The sequence below is a fragment of the Narcine bancroftii genome, chromosome 1 (genome assembly GCF_036971445.1).
Source record: "Narcine bancroftii isolate sNarBan1 chromosome 1, sNarBan1.hap1, whole genome shotgun sequence".
NCBI lineage: Eukaryota > Metazoa > Chordata > Chondrichthyes > Torpediniformes > Narcinidae > Narcine > Narcine bancroftii.
Genome location: NC_091469.1, coordinates 388,842,286 through 388,864,742, shown reverse-complemented (window position 1 = coordinate 388,864,742; position 22,457 = coordinate 388,842,286). Strand labels below are relative to the sequence as shown.

At 39.0% G+C, this 22,457-nt stretch overlaps 1 protein-coding gene across 4 annotated transcripts in view; it reads right to left on the bottom strand.

Annotated features, from left to right (window-relative positions):
- Nucleotides 1-22,457, bottom strand: part of gabbr2 (gamma-aminobutyric acid (GABA) B receptor, 2) — an 811,906-nt gene that overhangs the window by 260,448 nt on the left and 529,001 nt on the right. For all 4 annotated transcript variants that reach the window (XM_069913637.1, XM_069913635.1, XM_069913636.1 and 1 more), the window contains exons 6-7: nucleotides 22,151-22,339; nucleotides 19,551-19,787 (exon numbers count right to left, since the gene is read on the bottom strand). In XM_069913637.1, coding sequence (XP_069769738.1) covers nucleotides 19,551-19,787; nucleotides 22,151-22,339 — 426 coding nt within the window. The remainder of the gene's footprint in view (nucleotides 1-19,550; nucleotides 19,788-22,150; nucleotides 22,340-22,457) is intronic.

The following is a 22,457-nucleotide window of genomic DNA, read 5'->3' as shown; positions in this document are numbered from 1 at the left end:
ATAGTATGTTTTTACAATTTATTTATGGATAACAGTCTCATGTCTTTTGAGCAATTGTCTAATATATATAATTTGCCTAGATCACATTTTTTTCAGTTTTCTACAGATTAGTAGCTTTTTAAATGTTACTTTATCTACTTTTCCGATACCACATTAGACTGGTTACTGATAGAATTTTATATTTAACTCTTTCAGAAGAGTTTAATAGCAACAATTTATGATTTGATCCTGAAAATATGTCCAGTGATTTCTGGCTAAATTAAGAATGAATGGGAAAGAGAACGTCAGATACCTTCAGAGACGTGGGGAAAAAATGATCAATTAGTTAACATTTCTTCAATGTGTGCGTGACACACCCTGATACAGTTCAAGGTGGTTCACAGGGCCCATATATCCAAGGACAAGCTAACTCATTTTTACTCCCATATAAATCCTATCTGTGACAGATGTAATTCTGAGGTGGCTTCTCTGATATGTTTTGGTCCTGCCCTTCCCTGAAAAAATATTATTTTAGCAGTTTTACTCATTGACCTACAACCTCATCCTATTACTGCACTTTTTGGATGACCAGTTTTGAAATCTGGCCTCTTAACTGCTTCAGCTAGTCAAGTGATTGCATTTGTTGCTTTAACAGCCAGGAGATCCATTCTACTCAAATGGCAAGACCCTAAATCACCTACTATGTTTCAATGGTTTTTCCAAACTCTAGCATGTTTACACTTAGAAAAAAATATAGAAATGGTACAGTTGACCCTTCGGTTAAATTTGAAGAAACGTGGAGGTCATTTATTCAACATTTTCATTGTTGATCTTTTCCAAACCTTTTCAACATTGTTTTTGTGTGAGGGTAGAGGAGCAGAATTAACCACTGAATTGTTTAACCACTGAAACATGGTAGCCCAACATTTATTTTCTTTTTTTAAAAAATTTGTTTCTTAGTTAGGGGGATATTTTTGTAATAAAATTTGATTCCTTTTCATGTTTGGCCTTTAAGAGATTGGGAGGCTCAGTTTACACATGTTGCTCGATGTTTGTGTTTGTATATGTTAACTGTTGTCAATGCAATCCCGATCTCTTTGTATCATTATTGTTTATTAATCTGAAACTTAATAAAAGGATTGAAAAAGCATTTAAGACAGCCTCTGGCTCAGAAATAGGCAATAAAAACTTGGACTTCGTCAAAAAAGTTCTCCTAGTTGGGAAATTTTCCAGCCAAGAATGCTTCTGCTGAGGGAAATACAACCACAGTCCGAATAATTGTTATTTCAAGAAATCCAGATGTCATCTCTGTGATAAAGAGGGACAGATCAGGGCCAGATGCCTGAGGAAAAAAAGGAAAAATGGATAAAAGGCAGAAACCAAATCACAGAAAGTACCCATCTAGGGTGAAAACAGTGGAGGAAAAGATGAAAGCCCCAGCACTGGCAAAGAAACAGACGATTGGGAGGCATAAGCTATTGGTTGCTCCCCCTTTTCCATTAACTGTGATAGCACCGCTCTTAATCCCACTACCAAATCTTCCACTGCAAGAGTCACTTCTTTTCCTGGATCTTAGTGGATGAAAACATCATCGCTGGACGTTAATAGCTCTTTTAAACAATCATTGCACATGTCCTTCAGAACGACTGAAGGACTATCTTTCTCCCTCTCTTGGATCATCTTAGAGATGTAGAAGCCATCAGGGTACTTTCTGACTTTTCCAGGCTCTTTACCCAGGCTCTTTGTCCAGAAGAACTATTCAGGCCCTGAACAGGGGAAAGAAATTCACAAAACTGGATTTACCACATGCATTCCAACAAACGGAGTTGGATGACGACTCAAAGAAATATGCGGCAATCAATACTCCCTTATGGTGATCCAGGTTAACAAGTGACCTTTGGGGTAGATGCTTCGCCAGTGGGATTAGGAGTGGTGCTATCACAGTTAAATGAAAAAGGGGAACAACAAATAGCTTATGCCTCCGTTATTGACAACTTGTGAATGCATTTATGCTCAGCTGGAAAAAGAAGGGCTCAACATAGTATTTAGTGTCAAACGGTTATTCTAATATTTATATGGTAGAAAGTTTACATTAGTAACAAACAACAAACCACTGAGTTTGATTCTAGGCCCTAAAAAAGGGCAACAAGAATTCAAAAGTGGGCTGCTCGCTGCATATGATTACGATTTTTGAAACATAAACCTAAAACGGCCATGCAGACACTCTATTTCGTTACTTCTACCAGAAATGGAGCAGGAAGACAAAATAACTAAATGGACAGCGGAGGCTACAGCTGTTAATCAAGACCAGCTTCGTTGTTTACCAATTACAGCAAAGATGACCAGCAAAGACATACAAAAAGAAGCTATATTATCAAGCATCCTTTACTTCAGGTCAAATGGGTGGCCTGATACCAAAATGGTATCGGAAGAACTAAAATCTTATCATACAAGGCACCTTGAGATATCAATTGAGGAAGGTTATTTCTTGTGGGAAACCAGAACGATCATCCCTAGAAAATGCCAAACAGCCCTATTAACAAAACTCCACAACAATCATCCAGGAATGGTTCAGATGAAGGCACTGGCACATATGCATGTCTGGTAGCCCTCAATAGACATTGATATTGAACAGATGGTAAGGAGATGTAGCATTTGTCAAGATATGCATCGCAAAGGTCCTCAAGCTGAGGCAAACCCATGGAAATGACCATCACAAACATGGCACAGGATTCACATAGATTTCGCTGGTCCTTTTATGAGAGAAAACTTCCCTACTGCTGTAGATGCACACTCAAAATGGCCAATAGAGTAACACATGAGAAAAACATCAATGGTCCAGTCAATTGTAAGACAAGAGCATATTTGCATCATATGGATTGCCTACTGAACTTGTTTCTGATAATGGCCCGCAGTTTGTATTGGAGGCTTTTAAAGAATTCCAACGTCTTGTCAGCACTCCACCACCCAAGCACAACGGGGAAGCAGAACATTTTGTACAAACCATCAAAAGCGCAATGAAGACCAAGAAATACTTAAATGCCTCCTGGTGCCTCAAAATTGCAAATTTTCTGTTGAGCTAACAGAAATGTGCCTCACTCTACTACCAAAGGAACACCAGCTGAAATGATGCTTGGACATAACCTAAGAACAAGACTTTCTACCATGCACTCAAATATTGGCCTTTGAATGGAACAATCAATGTCTCCCAATTAACCTACTAGATCTCCAGAAGTGAGGGAACCAGTACTGGTATGAGACTACTGGGGTAATAGGGGGCCATGGGTGAGAGGAGCTATCCTGAAAACAATTGAGTCTTTGTTCTTACTGGTGGGAACTAAAATATGGAAACAGAATATCGACCAATTGAGAGTGGTGGATGATCCTATGGCCACGTCCACTGCTCACAACCACAATGAAATTCCAGAATCTACTGTCGATGTTATAGAAATAGCTTCATAAAGTGAATCTCCTTCAATGTTGAGTGCTCAACTGAGCAGCCCTCAACCGAGCAGCCATCTGGCTCTACAGAGCAGTCCTACTACATCCTACCAACAGCACAGTCCCACGCAAAGTCCCATTGGGATTCCCAAAGACCAAGTTCACAGTCCTTACCACTAACAGAAGCATCACCCCAGAAGGTAAAGAGCCCAGAAAAGTCTGAAAGTACCCTGACAGCCAAGAGAGAATGACTGAAGGACTATTGCCCACGTAATTTTCACTGAGCTTTTATTTTCATTGGGGGGGTGCAGGGGGAAAGTGTGATGACATTGTCACTCATATATACTGTGTACTAGGGGAACCACCTTTAACTTGTATTAAACCATGAGAGAAGCATCAAGTCTCTGCTTACTTGTGTATTACTAAATGAAAAATACATAACAATTAAGGCTATATGTCCAGAAAACAAAGGATGAGAAATAGGCTATTCAGCCCAGAGGTTCTGCCCCACCATTTAATCCATTTCCCCACTCAGCCCAACTGCCTGGCTTTCTCCCCATAAACTTTATTGCCCTGGCTAATCAAGAACCTACAAACTCTGCCTTAAATGGCCTGGCCTCCACAACTGCCTGTGGCAAGAAATTCCACAGATTTACCACCCTCTGGCTGAAGAAATACCTGCACATCTCTATTCTAAGCGGATGCCCGTCAATCCTGAAGTTGTGCACTTTTGTCCTAGACTCTTCCAACATGGGAAACAACCTTTCTACATCTACTCTGTCCACACCTTTCAACATACAAAATGTTTAAATGATATTCCCCCCTCCCCCCAATTCTCCTAAATTTCAATGTCCAGGCCCAGACCTGTCAATTGCTCCTCATATGATAACCCTTTCATTCCCCAAATCATCCCTATGAACCTCCTCTGAACCTTTCTTAAATGAGGATCCCAAAACTGCTCACCATACTCCAAGTGAGATCACACCAGTGCCTTCTAAAGCCTCAACATGGCATCCCTGCTCTTATATTCTATTATTCTTGAATTGAATGCCAGCATCGCATTTGCCTTCTTCACCACCAACTCAACATGCAGGTTTACCTTCAGGTTGTCCTGCACCAGCACTCCCAGGTCCCTTTGTATCTGGGTATTTTCAATTTTCTTCCCACTTAAAAAATACCCTGCCTGTTTATTTTTTCGACCAAGTGCATGACAGAATACTTCCCGACACTGCCACATCTCTGCCCATTCTCCTAATCTTTCTAAGTCCTTCTGCAGCCTCACTGTTTCCTCAACACTACCTGTCCTTCACCTGCCTTTATATTATCTGCAAACTTAGCCACAAAGCCATTCATTGATTCGATTATCTAAATCATTAATATACAACAAAAAATAAGGGGCCCCAAACTGATCCCTGTGGAATACCTCAACCAACTGGCAGCCAATCAGAATATGATCCCTGTATTCCAACTCTCTGCTTCCTGCTCCACCCATGCTCGTATGCTACCTGTTAAACCATGGATTCTTCTCTTTTTCAGTAGTCTCATGTGCAACAACTTGTCAAAGGCTTTTTGAAAATCAAAATAAACAACATCCACTGCATTTCCTTTATTAAATCTGCTTGTCACTTCTTCAAAGAATTCCAATACGTTTGTCCAGCAAGATTTTCCCCAAAGGGAATCATGCTGGCTTTGGCCAACTAGCCAGTGTGTTCACAGACAATTTCAAACTCTCATTACAACAGATGGAGGTCCTAACCTGCTTCAAAAGGGCATCAGTCATCTCGATACCCACGAATAGCAGTGTGAGCTGCCTGAACGACTATCGCCAGTAGCCCTAATTTCTACTGTGATTAAATGCTTTGAGAAGCTGGTCATGGCCAGAATTAACATGTACCTAAGCAAAGATCTCGACCCATTGGAAATTGCCTATCCTCACAATTGCTCTACGACAGATGCAATATTGCTGGCTCTCCAATTAGCCCTGGATCACCTCAAAAACAATAATTCATCTGTATGGTTGCTCTTCAATGACTACAGCTCGATCTTCAATATTATTGCCTCAGTGGTGGTCGAGAAACTACAAACTCTAGACCTCTGTACCCCCTTTGCAACTGGATCCTTGACTTTCTCATTGGAAGACCACAGTCAGTACTAATTTGAAACAACATTTCCTCTTCACTGATCATCAACACAGGCACACTGCAAGGATGTGTTCTTAGCTCACTGCTGTACTCATTATACACCCGTAAATGCATAGCCAGGTACAATTCCAATGCCTTCTACAAGTTTGTCGACAACACCACAGTTGTCGGCAGAATCAAAAAGAGCAATGAGGAAGCGTACAGGAGGGAGATAGATCAGCTCATTGAATGATGCAATGATAGCAACCTTATACTCAACGTTAGCAAGACCAGGGAGATGATTGTGGACTTTAGGAGGAAGTCAGGGAACATGACCCAGACCTCATCAAGGGCTCAGTAGTTGAGAGGGTCAAGAACTTCAAATTCCTGGCGTCAACATCTCTGAGGATCTGTACTGAAGCCATCATATTGATGCAAATGCAAAGGAGGTTCGCCAGCGGCTAATCTTCTTTAGGCATCTGAGGAGATTCAGTATGCCATTAGAGACTCTTGTAAACTTCTACAGGTGTACTGTGAAGAGCATTCTGACTGGCTGCATCACTGCCTGGTATAGAGTCACCAGCTTACGGGACAAGAATAAACTCCAGAGGGATGTTAACTTGGCCTACGACATCGCAAGCACCAGGTTTCACTCCATCAAGGATACCTACACAAAGACCCCACCACCCAGGCCAAGTCCTCTTCACTCTGCTACTATTGGGGAAAATGTACAGGAGCCTAAAGGCAAACACTCAACAGCACAAGGACAGCTTCTTCCCCACTGCCATCAGATTCCTGAATAATCAATAGTTTTATGATCCCAAAGACACTGTCTTACTTCTTGTGCACTATTATTATTATTAATTTATTTTCCTTACAGTGATGTAGTAGGATGGGTATAAAATGAATGTAAAACTGACGCTGCCGCAAATTACCAAATTTCATGACTTGTTCATGACAATATATTCTGATTCTTGTCATGTGCCTCCAAATAATCCGTAACCTCATCCTTGACAATCGACTCCAACATCTTCCCAAGCACTGATGTCAGGCTAACCAGTCTATGATTTCCTTTGTGTTGCCTTCCTCCCTGTCTGAACAAGTGGTGTAGCATTTGTGATTTTCTGCTCCTCCGGAACGATACCAGAATTTATTGATTCCAGAGGAATCACAATCGATGCCTCCACAATCTCCACATTTACTTCTTTCAGAACCCAGACTGGAAGACTTATCTATCCTTAGACCATTCAGCTTTCTCCATTGCCATTCACTGTATTTATTTCCCTTCCTTGATACCTTTCAACAGCTGGCACACTACTAATGTCTTCCACAGTGAAGAATGATGCAAAAATACTCATTTATCTCCTTTCCCATCTCCCATATCATTTTATAGTGCCCCTATTTCTACTCTTATCTGTCTTTTGCTCTTTATCTCGTTGAAGTGTTTTTGTATCCTCTTTGATATTATTTGCTAGCCGACTTTCGTACTTCATCTTTTCTCTCCTGATGAGTTTTTTTAGTTTCCTTCTGAAATTAAAAAAACTTGCCAATCCTCTATCTTCCCACTAATTTTTGCTTCATTGAATGCCCTCTGTTTTGCTTTTTCTCAAATTGAAATCAATCATATTATGATCACTTCCCCCTAATGGTTCCTTTACTATATACATCATGGCAAATGCAAACTTACTGACCCATCCTTCATCATCGGGATGACTTATAAAAATTACAAAGAGCACGGGTCCCAGAACAAATCCCTGCCATATTTCACTGCTCATTGACCTCCAATCAGAGTACATTGCATCTACAACTATCTTCTGCTTTTTGCAGGCAGGAACCAATGAGGGAACAGGCCATTCTAGACTGGGTACTGAGTGATGAGGAAGGGTTAGTTAGCAATCTTGTTGTGCAAAGACCTTTGGTCAAGAGTGAACACAAAATGATGGAATTCTTCATTAAGATGGAGAGTGACAGAGTTAATTCATAACATAACATATAACATAACAATTACAGCACGGAAACAGGCCATTAGGCCCTTCTAGTCTGCACCGAACCAAACACCCCTTTCTAGTCCCACCTCCCTGCACAATGCATAACATAACATAAGGTACATAGGATAACATCAGATACATAGGAACATAGGAAGAAGGAACAGGAGTAGGCCAAAAATGACCCATCGAGCCTGCTCTGCCATTCAATATGATCATGGCTGATCTAATTTATGACCTAACTCCACCTACCTGCCTTCTCCCCATATCCCCTAATTCCTCTATCATGTAAAAATTTATCTAACCGAATTTTAAATATGTTTAATGAGGCAGCCTCAACCACTTCCCTGGTTAGAGAATTCCAAACATTCACTACTCTCTGGGAAAAACTATTTTTCCTCATCTCTGTCCTAAATCTACTCCCTCGAATCTTGAGACTGTGTCCTCTCGTTTTAGTATCCCCGGCCAGCTCAAAAAACCTTCCTATATCTATCCTATCTATACCCTTCATAATCCTATATGTTTCTATAAGATCTCCTCTCATTCTTCTGAACTCGAGCGAATACAATCCTAGACGATTTAATCTTTCATCATAAGTCAACCCCTTCATCCCGTCCCATTTATCCTGACTCTCTGCCTCCTGTCAGACAACCAATTTTCAATCCAAGCCAATATACTTCCCCGGACTCCACTTTCCTGTAACTTACTGAGAAGTCTCTTGTGCGGGACCTTATCAAACGCTTTCTGGAAATCCAAATATACAACATCAACCTGTTCCCCTCTATCCACCGCATCCTTTATATCCTCAAAGAATCCTAACAAATTTGTCAAACAAGATCTTCCCTTTCTAAAACCATGCTGCGTCTGCCTGTGAACCCTTACATTCCAAAAGTTTCACTATTTAATCTTTAATGACAGCTTCAAGCATTTTTCCAACCACAGACGTCAAGCTAATTGGCCAATAATTTCCAGTCTTCTGCCTACATCCCTTCTTAAAAAGTTGCGTGACATTTGGTGTCTTCCAGTCTGCCGGGACCTGCCCAGAATCCAAGGAATTTGGGTATATGATCACCAATGCATCAACTATAACTTCTGCCATTTCCTTCAGAATCCTTGGATGCATATCATCAGGACCAGGTGATTTGTCTGGCTTTAGTCCCATTAGTTTCTCCATCACTACTTTCTTTGTAACAACTATTTTATCAAGGCCCTCCCCAACATTCGCATCCTTAACTCTGCACTTGGGTATGCTGGACGTGTCTTCCACCGTGAAGAATGACACAAAATATTTGTTTAATGCCTCAGCCATTTCCTCATTGTTTGCTACCAGTTTTCCTTTCTCATCCTCCAAGGGTCCTATGTTAACTCTGGCCACCCTCTTCCGTTTTATATATTTATAAAATATTTTGCTTTCTGTTTTTATATTTTGTGCCAATTTACTTTCATAATCCTTTTTCCCATTTCTTATTACCCACTTTGTAACCCCTTGTTGTCTCTTAAAGTTTTCCCAATCTTCCAGTTTCCCACTGCTCTTTGCAGCTTTGTACACCTGCGCCTTCAATTTTATACTCTCCTTTATTTCCTTTGTTAACCACGGTTGATTTTTTCCCTCCCTTGCTGCCCTTTTTCCTGGACGGAATATATTTTTGTTGAGCATTACAAAATATTTCTTTGAAAATCTTCCACTGTTCCTCAACTGTTTCATCAATGAGCCTGTGCTCCCAGTCCACTCTGCCCAATTCCTCCCTCATCCTATGGTAGTCACCCCTGTTTAAGGATAATATATTAGTTTTAGATCTAACTATTTCCCCTTCCATCTGAATGAGAAATTCAATCATACTATGATCGCTATTTCTGAACTTAGCGAAGGGTAACTTTGATGATATGAATCATGACAGTGGATATGCAATGGCAATAATTTAAGGATGGCTTGGATGAAAAACAACAATTGTACATCCCAGTTTGGAAAAAGAATAAATCATGGAAGGTAGCGCATCCATGGCTAACAAGGGATATTAGGGAGAGTATCAAATCCAAGGAAGCAGCATATATATAAAAAAAAAACAGTATTCCTGAGGACTGGGAGAAATTCAGAGTTCAACAGAGGAGGACAAAGGCATTAATTAAATCCTCAAAAGTGATTATGAGAGAAAGCTGTCAAGGAACATAAAAAATGACTGTAAAAGCTTTTATAGATATGTAAAGATTGTGACAGAGTATATAGATATGTTTTGGGGAGATAAATTGGGAAAGTTTGTTAGTGTAGGTCACATATAAACACTTTAAAACAGATCTTATTTAAAATACCACAGCTCTGCACAATGCTAGACATATCGGCTCCACAGCTTTTGTTAGAGCTTTGAAGAGTGCTCAAGAGACTTCACTAATGGATTTTTGTTTACAAAAGGCAACAGATGAAAGATCTTGTTGGAGCTACATATTGTCTGGAAGAGAACTTGTTGTTCTAAGAGGGTCATGTGATTTTGCAAGAAGAGGGAGTCAAACAGGCTTTCTCTCAGAGACAGAGATCACTTCTACCGTGTTACAGCCAGCAATAGCAGCTGGGACTGGAACAAGACAAGCTGGCAAGCTTATGGAAAGCCTCATTTGGAAAATGGCCTGGCCAAAGCCCTTGTGGTTCATGCAAGAGGAGAGGTCTGGCTGTCTAATGTTTCACTTGGAATAAGAGAAATAAAAAAGAACTCTACAGTGACATGAAAGAAAGAGGTTATCATCTGGAGAACCCTAAAGGGGGCAAGTTCCATCAACAAGACACTGAAGTGGCTGATGGAAGTACATCAGTTGTGAATGTCCTGGAACAATAAATCTCTCTCTGAAAGCCAACAAGAACCTTCCAGACCGGTAACCATTTACCTTTCAAGCACCAAACTCTGGTGAACTATATAAATGTTTAATTCTGTGCACAGTATAAGAATTGCCTGCAACCAGTGAATTTGGAGGAATGAGAAATGAGACTGGACTGTGAACCAAAGAACTTTTCTGAACTTACACACACATAACATATACATGTGCTTAGAATTAGAAGGGGGTTAAGTTAGGTTAGTTAAATTAAAGTGTGATTCTATTTTCATGTTTAAAGATAATTAAAAGCAATTTTTGTTTAGGTAACCATTTATCTTGGTTAATATCTATTCCTGCTGGGTTTATGGTCCTCTGGGCTCGTAACAAGAGAAAGAGATTAGCTAATACAAATGTGGGTCCGTTACCATCAGAAGCAGATGAATTGATAATGGGGAACAAGGACATGGCAAACCAATTGAATAACTACTTTAGTTTTCTCTTCGCTAAAGAAAACATCAATAATCTTCAGGAAAATATAGGGGACTGAGGATCTAATGTCAGGAAATTACTGAAGGAAATAAATGTAAGTCGAGAGGTTGTGTTAGATAAATTGAAGGGATTAAAGGCAGATAAATCCCCAGGGCTGGATAGTATGCATCCAAGAGTACTTAAGGAAGTAGCCCAAGAAATAGTGCATGCATTAGTGATAATTTTTCAAAACTCTTTAGATTCTGGATTAGTTCCTGAGGATTGGGGGGTGTCTAATGTAACCCCACTTTTTAAGAAGGGAGAGAGAGACAAAATGAGAAATTATAGACCAGTTAGCCTGACATCGGTTGTGGGGAAGATGCTAGAGTCAGTTATTAAAGAGGCGATTGCAGCACATTTGGAAAGTAGTGATATCAGAGCCAGCATAGTTTTATGAAGGGAAAATCATGTCTGATGAATCTTATAGAATTTTTTGAGGATGTAACTAGTAGAGTGGATAAGGGAGAACCAGTGGATGTGGGATATCTGAACTTTCAGAAGACTTCTGATAAGGTCCCATACAGGAGATTAATGTACAAACTTAAAGCACACCGTATAGGAGGTATGGTATTGAGGTGAATAGAGAACTGGTTGACAGACAGGAAGCAAAGAATAGGAATAAACAGGTTCTTTTCAGAATGCCAGGCAGTGACTATAGTGGGGTACCGCATGGCTCAGTGTTGGGACCACAGTTATTTACAATGTACATTAATGACTTAGATGAGGGAATAAAAAGCAGTATTTCCAAGTTTGCAGATGACATGAAGCTGGGTGGCAGGGATAGCTGTGTAGAGGATGCTAAGAGGATGCAGGGTGACTTGGACAAGTTAGGTGAGTGGGCCAAGGCATGGCAGATGCAATATAATGTGGATAAATGTGAGGTTGTCCGCTTTGGAGATAAGAGCAGAAGATTATTACTTAAATGGTGCCTAATTAGGAAAAGGAGAGATACAATGAGACTGTGCATCAATCATTGAAAGTGGGCGTGCAGGTACAACAGGCAGTGAGGAAAGCGAATGGCATGTTGGCATTCATAGCAAGAGGATTCGAGTACAAGAGCAGAGAGGTTCTACTGCAGTTGTACAGGGCCTTGGTGAGACCACACCTAGAGTATTGTGTACAGTTTTGGACTCCTTATTTGAGGAAAGACATAGAGGGAGTGCAAAGAAAATTCACTAGATTGATACCAAGAATGGCAGAACTTGCATATGAAGAACGGCTCAATCGCTTAGACTTACACTTGCTGGAATTTAGAAGATTGAAAGGGGATCTTATAGAAACATATAAAATTCTTAAGGGATTGGATAGGGTAGATCCAGGAAGGTTTTCCCCATTGTTGGGGAACACCAGAACCAGAGGTCACAGTTTAAGAAGAGATGATGAGAAAAAAAATCTCTCAGAGAGTGGTGAATCTGTGGAATTCTTTGCCACAGGAAGTGGTTGAAGCCGGTTCCTTATCTATATTTAAGAGGGAGTTTGATTTGGCCCTTGTGGCTAAGGGCATCAGGGGGTATGGGGAGAAGGCAGGTAATGGGTACTGAGTAGATTATCAGCCATGATCAAAATGAATGGCTGTGTAGGCTTGAAGGGCCAAATGGCCTACTCCTACACCTATTTTCTGTTTCTAAGCCAATACTGAATTCACACATGGATCCCAAGCCTCGTGACATCCTGAATGAGTGTGCCATGGGAGACCTCATCAAATGCCTTACAAAAATCCATAAACAATTAGGTCTACAGCAGTGATTATCAATCTTCCCACTCACATACCATCTTAAGCAATCCTTTACGTGCCATAGAGCACTTATGGCATAGAGAATACTTAAGCAGATTGTGAGTTTAGGGGGGTAGTTTGAAAACTACTGTTTTCGATGCTGATCGCATAAAATAAGCTCGTATTCCTTGGAATCTTAGTGTTATTCCAGAGATTATGTTTCTAGATCTCATGAATAAAAGGGTATGGGAGATGGGACTTCTTCCTGATTTGGAGTCCAAGCTAAGAGGATGTAATCTTAAATCAGAATCACTCCATTGAAGAGAGAAGGTAATGATTGCATGGATTCTCCCCACAAACAGTGGTGTAAGAAAGTTTAATCAATAATTTCCACTCCAATGTTGGTTGATTTTAGTAATACAGCGATATAATTAAAGTTCAAGAACCCGCCAAAAAAGTATTTAGGGTGCAGAGGAGATTGACCTAGATGCTGCCTGGAATAGAGAACATGTCTTTTGAGTTGCATGGGCTTTTGTCTTTGGAACAACAAAGAATGTGAGGAGACTTAAATGAGGTCTGTAAAGTTATGAGAGGCATAAAAAGGTGGACAGCCAGTAGCTTTCACTCAGGGTGGAAATGATCATACCTCAGGACATCAGTTTTAAGAAGAGTGGAGGAAAGTTTAAGGGAGAACTCAGAGGTACTTTTTTTTTAAAACACAAGAGGATGGTGGGTGCCTGAAATTCATTGCTGAAGATGGTGGAAAACCTAGTGCAATGAGTCTCAGATAGGCACATGCATGAATGTTTTTAAAAAAGGGTAATGGTATGAAGGAAGGATTAGATTGACAGTGGAATAGGTTTATATAGGTTGGCACAACACTGTTGCATGTCCTAGTCAATCCTTGTCACAAACTCTACTCCTGAGCTTCACAGATTTCCCTGGAAAATTGAATTGAACATCAAAAATATGCTCAAAATTGAACTTGTCAAAACACACACCTACATCATGGAAATTATGAAATAAAAATAATAATTTCACTGAACTAGATATATTTAAGAGCAATGATACCTGAAAAATGGAAAATGAAGAAAAAAATTAACGGAATGTGCCAGCCAAATGTAATAAGATCAAGAGCATCTATATAATGAAGAAATATACTGGTATATCCACAGATTTCTCATTCACAAGAATTTATTTGGGCCAGCTTACTGCTGCGTCAGATTATGAAGGTTGTGCTATTTTCTCGGAACGGTTAATAATCTGATGGTTCAGTGCTGTGGTAATAGGATATTGTCAAAGGTGCTATCCTTCAGTTGAGACCTCAAACCAAAACTCAACTCCCAAAGGAGAAAACAAAAGAATACTTTAAAGTATTCAGATAAATAATTGGAAAGTTGGCTTTTGATCATTATTGAGGCAATAGTTAATCTATGGCACTGATAGCAATGAGAATCTATTTCCCAGGATAAAAAATGTCACATCCTAGAGGATATGTTTACTTTGAAAAGGGCAGGGAATGGTGGGGTGGGGGGTGGGGGGGAGGGGGATTGGTGTTGTGAGTTTAAAGGGGATGTGTGCTGCAAACCTTCCCTTCCCTGTAGAGCATGATAGATGCCTGGAGCAGGCTGCCAAGGAAAGTGTGGATGTAAATACAATGGGGGCATTAAAAGAAGTTTCAGTATAAGGCACATGAATATTCAGGGATGGAGAGATATGGATCATGAACAATCAGTGGAGATTTAAGCTGCTTTCAGGTGGCCAGAATACCCCACGTAAAGTCGCCTAAAATACCCGAATGCAGCCCTTGGGAAGCCACCTGAAAGCAGAGAACCCTGATCTGAGACCGAAGAGTACTTACCCAACCTTCCTTGGGTAGGAGTATTCTCCGCTTCTGAGCACACCCCCTAGGTACCTGAAAGCGGCTGGGACTAAGACCACAGTCGACAGGAGCCGGCATCTGCTCCGCGGCGCCTCTCCCCGCTGTGGACCTTTCAGGTGCCAGAACAGCGCCTTCAGCATTGCCACCTGAATGTCACTTCGCACACATCCGCAGCCAGCTCCAGAGCTGCATTCTCCCAGCTATTTCATCTGAAAGCGGCTTTAGTTGAATTTAGGCATTATGCTTAATGCAGACACTTTGGACCTGCTCTGTGCTGTACTAAGAATTCAATGTTCCAGATGTAATAGAAGACTTTTCCACTGTCATGTTGTGCCAGGAATTAATGGGGAATTAACTGAGACAGGGTTCAGTGGAAAAAGAAATCAGTCAGCATGTCAAATGATGTCATTTCACTCCAGGGATTGAGGGCCTCTACCCCTATTCATATCCCCGACATCAGCTGACACTGGCGTGCCGATTAAACCATTGGAAAAAGGACAGCAGAAAGTCACCTGTTTCCAGTGGTAGAACACGCCAAACCCCAGGGATGAGTGTGTTCAGTGGATAAACACTCACTGTCCCGGTTAAAGATGGCCCAGTGGGAACAGCACGAATGGTTTCCTATCCCAGGACACTGCATGGCCATTTAACTGGGATACTGATGGGAAAGGGCTTTAATTTGGCAATTGAAGGACATTATGGGCTATTCTTAAAACATGCTTTTTTTTTCAAATTAGTACTTCGACTCCTCAGTATGCTGGATAACTTTTGTTCAATATTAAAACAAATAGACATGCTTTATCAAAATTGAGAATAGCAATCAGACTGCAGGCTTAATGCAGAAGAAAATGGAAGGTCTGAAAGAAGACTTTAAAAAATATATATATTTTTCACACTATGAACCATATTGACCAAAATACACATAAACATTTCCCTCTTGAATATACAGTGTCATTTTCTCCCCTTTTTCCCCTCTCCCTTCCCTCCCTCCTTCCTACACCCCCCTCCCCATCCACTAAATGTTCAACATTAAACCCATTAAACAATGAAAATAAACAAGAAAATTGTGTCATCTACTTTTACACACTGGGTCAGTTCATTTTGTCTTCTCATTCTGTCATTTTAGGTGGTGGAGGTTTGTGGTAGGACATCTCTGTTGTGTTCCATGAACGGTTCCCAAATTTGTTCGAATACTGTGATGCTATTTCTTAAATTATATGTTATTTTTTCCAATGGAATACATTTATTCATTTCTATGTACCATTGCTGTATTCTCAAGCTATCTTCTGATTTCCAGGTTGATATTATACATTTTTTTTGCTACAGCTAAGGCTATTATAATAAATCTTTTTTGTGCTCCATCCAAATTGAGGCCAAGTTCTTTACTTCTTATATTACTTAGAAGAAAGATCTCTGGATTTTTTTGGTATGTTGCTTTTTGTGATTTTATTTAATACCTGATTTAGATCTTCCCAAAACTTTTCCACTTTCTCACATGCCCAAATTACATGTACTGTTGTTCCCGTTTCCTTCTTACATCGAAAACATCTATCTGATACTGTTGGGTCCCATTTATTTATTTTGGGGTGTGGTGTATAGCCTGTGTAACCAATTATATTGTATCATGCGTAACCTCATGTTTATTGTATTTCTCATAGTTCCGGAGCTTAGCTTTTCCCATGTTTCCTTCTTTATCTTTACGTTTAGATCTTGTTCCCACTTTTCTTTGGGGTTACAGCTTATTTCCTCCTTCTCTTTCTCTTGCAGTTTGGTTTGGTGTACATGTTTGTTATAAATCTTTTAATTATCATTGTATCTATAATCACATATTCAAAACTGCTTCCTTCTGGTAACCTCAGCCTGCTTCCCAATTTGTCCTTCAAGTAGGTTTTCAGTTGGTGGTATGCAAACATTGTACTGTGAGTTATACTATATATGTACTTCATTTGTTCAAAAGATAATAATTTATTTCCCAAAAAACAATTTTCTATTCTTTTGGTTATCTATTGTGAAAGGGGGTCTGAAAGAAGACTTGAGGGTTTATGACATTCACCTCAGTGTGCATAAATATATCCAGGGATATGCAAAGAGAGGAACCAACTTTTATATAATAGCTCATTGAAGCTAAATTATATCATGAACTGGAAGAGAACTACTAGGCCATAATTTGTCGCCAAACTATTATTGCAGTCGGTTATATGCAAAAAGCTTAGTAATAATCAGGCAAGAAACAGATGTGCCATATCCTTAAATAATTCATAGTTTGTTGTCCAAGTTGTACCATTTTACTATTTTTACTGTATGTTTTATTGACTTTTATTTGCGCAGAAAATGTAGGTAGCAGAAAATCTGCCAAAATATACCAATCTGTAGAATTCAGTGTTGACCGCTGGTAAGTTATAAACTGTGGTCTTAAAACTTAACTCTCAATTTGTCCCGGCTGAAAGGGGCACTGTACAGGACCCTAACCCTTATCCAATCCAGATCTGTAGAGCCAGACATTGTGGGATTCTTTCACTCACCTGCTCAACCAGAATTATGCAACTTGAAAGGACACAAATGAAACAATTTTTTAAAAAAAAACAAGTAAATGCTGGAAATACTCAGGTAGCACCCATAGGGGGAAAGAAAAACTTCAGGTTTCATGGCTGCTGAAAGGTCACTAAGCTAAAATACTGTGTTTCCATCTCTCCAGATATTACCAAACCTGCTGTGATTTCTAGCATCTGCATTTTCTTATTTTTCTAGACTTTAATATTTTTCACCAATAGGGGAGATTTTATGTGAAAGACAATTACTCTTGCTTTACTGATACCACTGTATTCTGTAAATTGACCCTGTTATAATTGACCCTGGTATATAGAAATCAACAGATCTGTGCCCTATTGCTCTGCATTGATCTCTGGATTCAGCAATTAGACTTCCCCAAAGGAAGCATTGAAATTACATGTCAACTTGCTAGAAACCAGCTGAATTTAATGTTTGCAATTCGTCATTTCAAGGATGCGACAAAGATTATCAATCAACGTTTGAAATGCAAGGATTGCAAGGATACAAGTACGCATGAAGGGACTTACAGAAAGCTTGACTATGTCAAGAAATTGCAGAAATATTGATAGTGGAGAAAAATACCAGAGTAAGGGACATATAAAGAGAAAATTCCCTGATTTTTCAGATCCTGTTATTTAACTATTACGATATGGTCATGAACATTTCACAGCCAGAGCTGATCTAATGGCAGCACTGCCACTGCTGCAGACCCGGCGAGAGCAGGGAGCGGAGGCACAGAACTCCTGTGGGGTCCAATCGCCCAGTCCAACTGCTGTCAGCTCCACACAGCCTTTTAGTGGCCTGTGAATGGAGCCAACGGTGGTTTTATTTAAAAATTCTGTGATTGCAGAAGAAATACACAGGCAGCGAGTTATTGGTGATTCAAGGCAAGGAACCCACTCAGACTCCAGACTACTGTAGACTGGATCAAGAATGGCTGAAGAGGTAACAGGCTATTGAAACTGGGATGCGAGAGAGTGCCGAGGATGGATCTGGAGCTTGAATGGCTGATGGGATGAACTGGACACTATGTGGCTGCAGGGGCTGCAGAAGTGCTGGAGGTGAATCCATGAACACTCAGTAACTCTTCGGGCTCTCTCTTTTGCTTCTCTTTCACTGACTCTGAGAGGCACTTCAGGCAATTTCTACTGAGGGTGAATTTATCTGCCTTAACGACAGACAAAAACAAATTCTGTGTAATATTGCACACTCTTTATTCTTCTCTTTCTTTGGCTTGGCTTCGCGGACGAAGATTTATGGAGGGGGTAAAAAGTCCATGTCAGCTGCAGGCTCGTTTGTGGCTGACAAGTCCGATGCGGGACAGGCAGACACGGTTGCAGCGGTTGCAGGGGAAAATTGGTTGGTTGGGGTTGGGTGTTGGGTTTTTCCTCCTTTGCCACCTCACCTCACCTCACTCTCTTTATTACATAGCAATAAATTGAACCTTGACAACTGACAGATTGCAAAACAGTACATCACATTTGTAACACACAAACCCTTCTTAGGAGGGAAAGGAATGTATTTGCCCATAATTTAGATATCAAGCTATACTTCTAAGGTTTTTTTTTGTATTATCTTAATAGCCACTAGATTGCTCTTTAAAAGCAGGTATCCTCAACATAATTCAAAATATGGGAAAATTTCAGACAACACTTGCACATAGGATGATGCACAAAAGTTAAATAATTGAAACTGACAAGTTCAATCCACCTTTGCTAATTTCAGTGAATTTTTGAAACACCTGGTATTCAAATTTTCCAGTGAATCTCATAATGTTCAATTTCTAATGATAAAACCACTCTGGATTTCCATTAATTTGTTAGAAATGCTGGTACCAAGCTAATGCTGTTTTAATATTAAGCCTCCGAGTAGAGGGTTCGGAGAGTAAATTGATACTTGTGAAGGACATTTTCTTCCAAAAAGAATTAAAAGATGAGATTTTCTCTTTAGAAACCTAAAGTTGATCGATTGATCAACTGCTTTTAAGTAATTCAACTGCATGAGTTACATTAAATGGCATTTCTGTTTCAAGAGATTGATGCTGAGTCTCAAATATTTCTCAAATACAGTGATTAACAAACAAGAAGAAAATTGCTGAAAGGTTCTGTGGGCCAGCAGAAGCTCACTCCAACACTGGCTCTGCATAACCAACATATAAAACTCCTTTCACTGCACCCAATTGTAGAACATGGCTCAGGTAAGGTTGCCAAGTCTTGAAGTTTCTTCCAAAGCTATATAGTTTAACATTACTTAATGTTGTTCTTTCCTGGCTATTAGCTTTCCCTTGCCTCCACTGTGATTTATCGCCACATGTAAAGCAACAAATTCTGTTATGGATTTCAAAATGACAAAGTAGTGAAACACCATTAGGATTCCACACACCCCCCCCCCACCCCACAAACTATGGAATACAATCAAATACTATGATTATGTAAGTTTAAAATTTGCTCATTTCCTCTTTCGATTGAAAAATGAAAGTGTCAACCTCCAGTTTTATATAAAACATGAATAGACATTCCTAATAGAGAGTTCAACAATCAAAGACTTACAGTCACTCCAAAGAAGTTGGTTTCATTCATGGAATTCAGAAAAACTTGGCCAAGCTCTTCGCTCATGTAAGTAAAGTCATGGAAGGGCTGTGGATGGTTCTGATGGTTCAAACTATCCATTGCTCGTTTTAATGTCGTAGCAATTACCCAGATCCCATCATATGCAAATCCATGAAATTTGCTATACTCAGCACTACCTCTCATTTTGTTGTAGTCTTGTTCATATTGTTGAGGTGTCTGCAGGAAATGATAAGAACATCAGTTTATCTAAATCATATGCATACTTGCATTTTGTTCACTTCATTCTTCAGCTTTACCATCTTCACCCAGTTCACTCCTCCTTCCCCCCCCCCCCCAACCCGCCACCCCACCAAACCTCCTCTGCAGTACAAGGTCGAGGAACATCACCACACCTTAGAATGATTGCTGCTCCTCAGGCATAGATATAGCATTCTCCGTATTTGATTTATTTCTCATCATACCTTCATTTTTTTGAATATTTCATTAAAAAATTTATCCATACATGTATTCATAAAAATACAAAATACAATAATCAAATATTATGATCAATTCAATTATACAAGATGCTATAAACCCCCAAACATTCCCCCCACAATAAATCCCCAATAAAGAAAGAAATAAATAGATAAGAGATAAAGAAAAGAGAAAAAGATCTGATTGCCAAGTAAACACTGCCCTCCAGACAGTTCTAACTATTTTTAATTCTACCAAGGAGGTTAATGAGGCTCTTGAAGTTGAGGGAAAATATCTATAAATTTATACCCACAGTTTGTAAATATGGGGATGCCAAATTTTCAAAAACGCATCATATTTATTTCTTAAATTATAAGTAATCATCTCAAGGGGGATGCAACTATGCATTTCTGCGTTCAATCGCTCCATGCCTAGATGAGAATCTGATTTCCAAGTTACTACTATATATTTCCTTGCTACTGCTAATTCAATCTTTACACATTCATTTTGATATATAGTTAATTTCAATTTCTAGCTCATCTCTACAATATTACTTAGTAAAAATAACATTGGATTTTGTGGAAATTTAATTCCTGTAACTCTTCCTTAAATAGTTCCTAAATTTATACAGAATCGTCTCACTTTTGGACATTGATCTGTAAAATCTGACCAATCTATTTGATTTCTGCAGCGTTAGATATAATTGATGCAGAAAATTATATTGAACTAATTTGTATGTAACATTTATTATATTTGTCATACTGTCTTGACATAGCTCCAAACAATTTTGTTCATCAATATTAACATTTGAAACTGCCTCCCATCTCTGTCTGGACCTTTGAATCCCCTGCATAGGTGTTCCCTTTTGTAATAAAGTGTGCATGGCTGAAATAATATTTTATATTTCTATTATGAATCAATATATCCACATTACTACATTTAGGTAGTGAGATTACTGGCCTCAATTTATCTCTTAAATATACTCTTAGCTGATAAAAACAAAAATATATTTTGTATCCTATACTTTTTTTAATTGCTCAAGTGACATTAAATTCCCTCCTTCATAGCAATTTTCTATATTTATAATTCATTTCCAAGACCAAATATTTATGAATTAATTATCCATTGTAAGCTGAATAAGTCTATTTTGAGTCAGAGGCATTTTAGATAACATAACTCCCCTCTTTCCAATTTCATTGTTTATCTTCTTCCAATGTTTAATCAAATGTTTCAACAAAGGGGTTTCCCCTCTCATCAGATATTAATTTTGGTTCCCATTTGTATATAAAATCTTTTGGTATTCTCTCTCCCATTTTATTAATTTCTATCTTTATCCATGTTGACTTCTCTCCTTCAAAAAATAAGCAAAAAATCTCATTTGAGCAGCCTTGTAATAATTTTTTAAATTCTGAAGCTATAGGCCTCCTAATTCAAATCTCTTTGTTAATTTATCTAAAGACACCTTTAAATCTTACCCTTCCAAAGAAACTTTCTTATATATGTATTTAATTCTTGAAAAACCTTGTGTGATAACAGTTAGGGCAATGTTTGAAATAGATACTGTACTCTAAAAAATATGTTCACTTTAACACAGTTTACTCTGCCCAGTAATGTTATTGGCAATTCCATCCACTTATTCAAATATTCTTAAAATAAGTAATTCAACTGAATTACTTAAATTATTATCAACCTCTATCCCTAAATATATTGTTCCATTTGCTGACCATTTAAATTGGGTATCTCTTTGGCACTGAGTATAAACACCTCTAGCGAGGGGTATAATTTCACTTTTCGCCCAATTTATTTTTTAGCCCAACACTTTTCCATATTTTTCTAATCTTAAATATAATTTAAGTAACAAACTTACTGGTTCTGTCAAATAAATCAAAACATCATCAGCAAATAATCTTATATTCCTCTCGATTAACTTTAAATCCCTTAATATCAGGATCAGATCAAATCAGTTCTGCTAGCGGTTCTATTGCTAGGATAAATAAAGCTGGTGATAATAGACATCCTTGTCTACAAGATCTAGTTAACTGAAATGGTGCAGAAACCTGCCCAACTTTCCTACCTTCATTTTTGCATGAAAATCAGAATTGTTAATTAAAAACATAAGTATTCACCTGCCCAGAAATGGTCTTGATGGCTTTTGTACTTAGTGGCTCAAAGTCCACAGCGACATATCCTTCCATGGCAGTAAGTAGATTTTTCACAGTGCAGTTAATGGATGCAGCTATTTTCCACCAGTTCAGCTGATACCAGCCTGGAATAATCCATTGGTATTTGATTCCATACATATTTTCATTGTAGGCCTAAAATAAATAAAGCAATAAAATTTATTGCACAAGCATAGCCTGATAGAATTTTTAGTGGATTAGAGACATTGATAAAGGGGTTTTAATGTGCAGCCTAAATTATAGGATGCTCTGT